Here is a 7,946-nt window from a genome sequence, read left to right as displayed (position 1 = left end):
ATTGTCAAATTTACTTAAAAAAGATTAGGGTTGTCAAAAACGCCAAGTATTGTGTATTGCTACCAATTTAATAGTGAAGATAAATCATTATTTTACCAAAGTTTGATGGGTTATAACCCGGTTAATTAATCTAAAACCTTATTAATAAATGCTCATTTCCTGTAACACCAAGGAAGCATACTTAAAAGTGGATCAATTATGGTAGTATCAAAAATACAACAAAAAAAATAACAAAACCCAAATAAGACAACCTAGCAAGGCACTAGTTATATATGTATCCAGATATGGGTACACACTACACAGACTTTAGGACTACTACACTAGGTCACTAGCTAGTTTCACCAATTATAGATCCAACCAATTAATCCTTGCAGAATCTTGATCCACTGAAACGAATACATTTGGATTTCAATAAATAGGTGCTTACTTTTTAGATCAAACTGGTTTGTAAAAGAGATATTTAGATTATTGTTTTTGTACATGATTAATTTCTTAAAATGTGTAAACTTGGACAAAAGAGTGATGACACACGCCATTATAACTTATAATCGAAATTACTCAATTTGATGAGTTACCTAACTAGTAGGATTTGTTCATTTTACATCATCATTTAAATGAGGTAACTTTATTAGAATTTAGAACTAGGCAGATTACGTATACTTGCTGTATATCCATAAAAAATATTGGTCGCGACTTCTTGTGCAATCAACTAATAAATATTATACGGACCATTGAGTTTTATGTTTCTTTTATTTCACAACGACTTCAAAGTGGATCGTTTAACAGGAGGCTTTAATATATACCATGTGTGTCATGAGCATCCTAAAAATATCGACCCAAATCAGTTGACAAAAAGTTGTATAAATAATAAAACTACCACCAAAGCCCCAACCATACCTTCACAAAACACAAGATTCACTTTGCCGCTTTCCAAATTCTGGTAGCCATGGGATCTTATGACGCCACATCTCCTCCACCTGCCACTGCCGGACCACCAGGGAAGCAGTCAGAACCACCACCAAAACACAATGTTAATTCAAGTCCAGTGGTCGCTGTTGTGGGTTTAAGGATGTTTCTATTCACCACCGCTTTGGTTGCAATCATTGTTATGGTCACTTCGAAACAAACCAAACTGATTCCAGTTGCCCCAGGCGTGGCAATACCATTGTCTGCAAAATTAAATTATGTCCCATCTCTCATGTAAGTATTCAATAAACTTTGTTTGTTGAACCGATGTTTATGAGTTCGAGAATAACAGTTAATTGGAAGTGTCGTTAATTATATACGTAACATGTTGCAGATACTTGGTAACAGCGCTCTCAGTTGCTTGCTTATACAGCATCGTCTCAAGCGTGATATCCGTTTTGGCACTTATGAAGCCAGGAGGAAGCTCCACAAAACTACAGCTTCATTTTGTGATGATTGATGCTGTAAGTTGACTAGAACTTGTATCAATCTTTCATAAAAATGAAATTTTCTGACTTAAATGTATATAATTGTGAATCCAAATTAACCTCCTTAATTAAGCTTTAGTGCACTAACATAAAATCAATTCTTGTGGTGTAGTTGCTGTTAGGGATTCTGGCTTCAGCAACAGGAGCAGCAATCGGGGTGGCGTATGTTGGATTCAAAGGGAACTCTCATACAAGATGGAACAAGGTGTGTAATACATATGATTCCTTCTGCCTACGCAGTGCTGTCTCTCTTATTCTATCACTTGTGTCCTCTATAACACTTCTACTACTCGTTTGGATCTCCATTCACATGCTTTACAAGAAGACCACAAGGAGATAATTTAATCAACACCAAATATATTTACTTCCCATGTACGTACGTGCCAGTTTCATGTTATTTGTTTTGCGTCAATAAAATTCAGTCTGTATATGTTTTTCGTTGTGGCCATTTGGCTTTGGGAAGATGATACGACACTGTTGATTGCTTTTTCATACCAAGGTCTTACATAGTTACATGTCCTATGTTATTGTAGGTAAGCAATGTGAATGCATGCATAGATGGTCAAAATCTTTTACTTCTTTTATTTACCTATATGTACTACGTATAATATTTCTTTAACTCCCGTACTTCATATGATGGCTTGAACGATTATTTTATAACGTAAGCAACTTTAATATATAAGCAATTAAATATAAATATTATGAAAAGTGGCATATGACTAATTGACAACATGTTTAGACATAATTTAATTTTGACTCCATTGATGATTAACTATGTGTTTCCTGTTAGTAGCATTGTCCTTCCTTTAGAGCTCATTTTCTTGTTTCTTTTCTTAAGCACATTCTTCATTCTTTTTTTGTTTCTTCAAAAGATGTTCAGGATCCAATTGTCCTGCATTATTTACTTCAACCATATCTTCACACTACAATAAGCTTATAAATTTATAGGAAATGTAATTACCTATATTGCTTCATTAGACATATTAATATAAGAATAATGAAAATTTGAGAAAAAATGGCATAAATTTTTAAAGGCTTCAAAGAAGTTCAAACCAAACGATTTGAAGCCATACAAAACAAACTTTGGAAGCAAAATAGCTATCATTCAATATGAAAACGACATAAATCCTAACACCAAACACAACAAATATTCATGCAGTGTTCTCTCAACAAAAAAAACATAACTGCACCTTGAGTTCTAAGAACAATGGAAAAACAATAGAGATAGGAATCGAAAAACTTACTTGTTAGATGTTTGAACTCCAAAAAGAGAATAAATCACTTAGTCTTTGGTTGTTTGAACTCCAAAAAAGGTAGAATTTACTCAATAAGCATATGGATATTGATAATTACATGAAGCTAGTCAACATAATCACAAAGCTGGTCAGCGAAATCACACGGTAATCAAAGTAAAAAAATTAGAAAACTCATGAAAATTTCATAATTGAAAAAAGAAACGGGATTTAATGATTGAATTAGAATCATAACTTAGAAAACTTAAGAATGTTAGTTTTAAGAACTCGAAAACGGGAAACACAATCGAAACTGATTCTATGCTAGCTTGTTGCAATAGATTCTGGATTTCAATGCAGCAAGAGTCGTCTCCTCTTTTCTGAAATGGCATGAAGATTTGCCATCTCCTCGTCTTCTAAACTAGAGTTGTAATTATTTTCTTTTGCTGCTTGCTTCAAGCTGATTCGGCGATGCCCTAGACTTGACTTGTATTTCTAGTATACAATCTACCTTGATAAAAAAAAGTGGGTCAAATTTGCATGTTATGTACAACATGTAGACTTTACACTGCTGCCCCTTACATGTTGTTGCCCTGGGCTGTGGCCCAGCTCGCCCAGCCCTTGGGCCGACCCTGCTTATGTACATTGATTTGAATTTAAATTTAGCAAACAAAGTGAAGTCAGTTAAAACATGAAGCAAGTTAAAACATGAAGCAAGATTGGATAGCAGATCTAATGTGAACCTAAAACTAAAGATGTTCATCATTCAGATCTATGAGTCGGTGTTATCATTGATTTAGAAATGATTATTATCGAATTTTGGTTTTATTTATTATTGGAAATTATATAGTAATTGATATATTTGCTTCAAAAATGTATGAACTGTTTAGGCGATTTTTGCAACATTTTACATGATTTTTAGTTAATTAAAAAATTTTACGAAAACTTTTGTTTTATAAATTTTTGTTGTTTGTGTATTGTGTGTTTGACGACACAAAAAAATGGGCGTTAATATTAGACTCGCCCAGGGCATCATGGACCAATGGACCGACCCTGATGGTACGCCAATAAGTGAAGGTGAAGAATTTTCCTTCTCTTCCGGTGAAACCTCCGACGAGTGGTGCACGTGTGTGTGAAATGACCAAGAAAAAAAGAGAGGCAGAGCGATGTTGTCTTCGGTGGGTTCACCGTTGGCATGTATATGTATGTATGGTGTCACGTCTACGTGTTCTTTTCCTGGACGATGAGAAGGTTCCAACATAGTCTTCTCATGAAGGCTTAGTTCCATGTGTTGTCGGTTGATTCACAGTTGGTTTTCTGATGAGCAATAATGGAAACATATGAACTTTTCAGTGTGGGCATCTTTCAACGTGTTGAGAGAAGAACTTTGGATGGAGAGTAGAATGCAAAATACTAAGTTAATCTATTGGATCTTTGATTAGATAAACAATAAAATACATTTAGAATTAAGAATAGTTCACGATGGAGAATATAACAACATTTACAAAATAAACATAAACAAGTAAATGAAATACTTAGTTGAATCTTGATTAATCTTGCTTCCACACTTTAAATCAATAAATGATGAAGAACAAGAGCATAAATGGTGACGAAGAGACTTGTATTAAACTAGAAGCAATTACAAGACAAATTGATAAATACAGACACACTTATAACAAACAACAAATCCATCTATTTATAGAAAGACCTAGTACACACTATTGACTAGTTAATGGAAAAGTAAGGTATATAGGTGGCCATCTTCCATGCGTGAACTGACAAAATCCTTCCAAAAGATATTGGTGGATAAGGTTGACAATGTACTCTTCTTCGCATCATATAAGGACAAAAAGGCTTCACAACTTCGCATAGACTCTTTATCTCATTCTTCTCATATCTTAGATCACATATACATCACATCAATAAAAAGACATTACTTCATACCTCCAAAACTTTAGATCTCACCAAAAATAATTTACTTGCCGAGGGTCACTTTCATACATCAACAATTTTCTCATAAATGACCTCACAACTATCTTCTTCATTTATCATGTTTAAAAAACCTGATCAACAACTTCCATAATTTCCTTATAACTAACAACCATTTGATTCTTTCTCGTAAAGCCTCCTTGACTTCTTCAGTGGTGTACTTGGATATGTTAACAACCCTTAGGATCTCTTCCATCTGTGAATTTGTGCATTGATGGAAGGAAGTTGCAGCTAGGAAGTTGGTTGCTCCGCCCTTTCTATCTTGAAATCCTTTTTCGGTTAGTAGGGTTGCTTTAAATGGAGGAAGATCAAAATGATTGATGAGAATAGGATGAATCTTTGCATTAATTAATTCGAATTCACAAACCAAGGATCTTAAGTAGTCACAAAGTTTGCCATATGTTGGCTTGAAGTGATGTTAATTTTCAATCTTTAGGCTAAAGAACCTTGTGATGACGAAAAATTCTTTGGGATTCATGCATATGCAATCTGTAACACCCATTTTCTGTAACTGATCAGGTGTGGATTCGAGGGTTTCAAATATGAGGTTTTCGGGAAAAACATCATGCCACGACATGGTGAGAAGGTCACCACGATGTGGCAAAGTCATTAATAAAGATTACAGGTCTAACTTGTTGTCACAACATGACAAGAAGGTGGCCATGATGTGGCAACTGCTGCAACCCAAACCTCAAATTTTTAGGGTTTCTACCAAATTTAAAGGCATTAATCTCAAGATTAGGGCATCCTCCGCAGCCCCCATTTCCCAATTCGAAACCCTAGACTCCTTTTTAAGTTCTTGGCTCATTTTGGTCTCTTTTGTGCACTTTGAAGAAGAAGAAGGTTTTGGTGCAAGGATCAAGCAAGCAACTCTTCTCCATTCTTGGAATCATCCTAAGGACTATTTGTAAGACTTCAAGATTTTATGATTTTGTTTCTTTCTTTGTAGATATAGCTTTATTTGCATGATTTGGACCATCAAGGAAGTTTAAATGTAGGGATGAGATAAAGTTTGAAACTTTATGGCTCACCAAGGTCCATTGAGCCTTATATCTTTCAAATCTAGAAGTTGGTTGAAATTTGTAAGATTTACATGAGTTTTATGTAACTTTTCACATGTTTTGATCTAGATGGGTGAAGAACATGCACGGATCATGCATGTCCATAGAGTTTGGATTTTTATGGACCATTAGGGTCCCTAGAATCCCTATGGAAATTTTAAGAAAAGTACTAAAACGATTAAAAACTTAAGTAAAAAAGTTGTCTTTAGCCAGTTGCCATGGCATGGGAAGTTCGGTGCTACAACATGGTGAAGATGGAAACCGCAACTACATGGACTAGATTCTACTATGATGTGGTGGCATGCTTGCCACAATGTGGCAATGGATTTTGATTAGGATTAGATTAGATGGCCACGACATGGGCACTGGTTGGCCATAACATGGAAAGTTGACTTTGATCGTTGACTTTGCATTGGTTTGACTTTTAGTCAAATTGTTAGTTTTAGATGGTATACTAAGAGTTTAACTTCTCTGATTCGTTAGGAGGTGTGTAGCACCTGCTTCTTGAACGTATGAGCTGATTAGTTGTTGACTACGTGTGTAATTTGAGTCTTCTCACTATACTATATAGGATGCTAGTTGTCTTTGTGACTCTTGTATGGAAGACTAGGGTTTGGCCACTTATATTTGCATGTAAAACCAAGATTTGGTCCTTCGTAATGGTATGGAAGACCAGGATCCGGCCCCTGACACTTATACAAGTAAAGACCATGATTCGGCCCATGTTAGGAAGTGATTATAAGGGTATGATTGGGCCCATAGCATTCACTGAGGGTTGAAATAGACCCATTATGTTATTTATGGTATGTGGTACCTTGGTGACTAACTAAGCTTTATACTTAGGGTTTATGTTTAAATTATTTAAGGTTTTCTTATATTAAACGAAGGGTGGTGCTCAATTTCATCGCATCCATTAGACATTCCCACATATAATAACTTCATGATGATGATATGCAAAATATGTAACGACCCAATTTTTCAAGTCCAAAAATTTCATTTTCAATTAAACACTTTGTAAAACATTTGTAAATAAACAACATTCGACCGTATCATTTCTTAAAACATATTTCATGTTTGCAAACCTAAAAGATAAGTCATAATAATGTCAGAGTACAAATCCCATAATATCTCATGATGCGGAAAACGGAAGTGTGTGTATGATGTGCTGCTACCGCACCAGCTCCTTCCCCTTCGCTGAAGAGGTATTTGAAACCAAAACTGTAAACTATAAGCACAAAGCTTAGTGAGTTCCCCCATCGTACCACATACCATACGATCATATAGCATACATACTCCCAGCAATTCTGGGGTGCCCGACCTGCCTGGTACGGCCATTCTGGGGTGCTGTCCTACCCGTGTCAAGCCATTCTGGGGTATCGACCTACCCATGTCAGGCTATTCTGGGGTGCTGACCTACCCGTGGGTCCTAACAACCGCACTTGGGGACTATTCCCCTCCTACTACCCCTACCACATATAACATGTAACATCCCCCTCTGACACGTATCACAATATTGTCCGCTTTGGGCCACTCAGTACGAGGACTTCCCAGGGGGTCACCCATCCTGGTACTACTCCCGCCCGAGCACACTTAACTGCAGAGTTCTTGTGGGATCTGCTGCCCTCACTGATTTAAAACGCATTGTGTTAGGGAAGGTATCCACACCCCTTATAAGGAATGCTTAGTTCTCCTTCCCAGTCGATGTGGGATCAGATCTAACCCACTTTCACCCCCATTATAGGGTTCGATGTCCCTATCGAACACATCGACCCGTGCCCTGGCTCTGATACCATTTGTAACATCCCCCTCTGGCATGTATCACAATATTGTCCGCTTTGGGCCACTCGGCACGAGGACTTCCCAGGGGGTCACCCATCCTAGTACTACTCCAGCCCGAGCACGCTTAACTGCAGAGTTCTTATGGGATCTGCTGCCCTCACGACTTTAAAACGCATTGTGATAGGGAAGGTATCCACACCCCTTATAAGGAATGCTTAGTTCTCCTTCCCAACCGATGGGGGATCAGATCTAACCCACTTTAAAATAGGGATGGCTTTGAAGGCTGCAAGGATTGAACCCACGACCTTCAATTCACCAGTCAGCGCCTTCACGCTCTGATACCAACTTGTAACGACCCAATTTTCATGTCCGAAAATTTCGTTTTGAAAACATTACTTTAGAAAACATTAACAATTAAAAACATTGTTTGA

General features: G+C 36.8%; 1 protein-coding gene across 1 annotated transcript; it reads left to right on the top strand.

The window, feature by feature from the left end:
• The first annotated feature begins 790 nt into the window (after positions 1-790).
• LOC144997502 (CASP-like protein 1) lies at positions 791-2,038 on the top strand. Its single transcript, XM_078957408.1, has 3 exons — positions 791-1,200; positions 1,301-1,430; positions 1,567-2,038. The coding sequence occupies exons 1-3, from the start codon at positions 947-949 to the stop codon at positions 1,792-1,794; spliced, it is 612 nt and encodes a 203-aa protein (XP_078813534.1). The 5' UTR covers positions 791-946; the 3' UTR covers positions 1,795-2,038.
• Positions 2,039-7,946: the final 5,908 nt, after the last annotated feature.

Source organism: Lactuca saligna, chromosome 5, assembly GCF_052625555.1.
Source record: "Lactuca saligna cultivar CGN05327 chromosome 5, ASM5262555v1, whole genome shotgun sequence".
Taxonomy (NCBI): Eukaryota; Viridiplantae; Streptophyta; class Magnoliopsida; order Asterales; family Asteraceae; genus Lactuca; species Lactuca saligna.
Note: the sequence above shows the minus strand (reverse complement) of the source record. Positions and strands in the feature narration are given on the sequence as shown.

What these genes read in the sequence shown, in the direction of transcription:
- LOC144997502 (XM_078957408.1), top strand. Translation starts at nt 947, where the DNA reads ATGGGATCTTATGACGCCACATCTCCTCCACCTGCCACTGCCGGACCA. An exon ending in AATTATGTCCCATCTCTCAT is followed by an intron (nt 1,201 to 1,300) that starts GTAAGTATTCAA and finishes AACATGTTGCAG; the next exon opens with ATACTTGGTAACAGCGCTCT. An exon ending in ATTTTGTGATGATTGATGCT is followed by an intron (nt 1,431 to 1,566) that starts GTAAGTTGACTA and finishes CTTGTGGTGTAG; the next exon opens with TTGCTGTTAGGGATTCTGGC.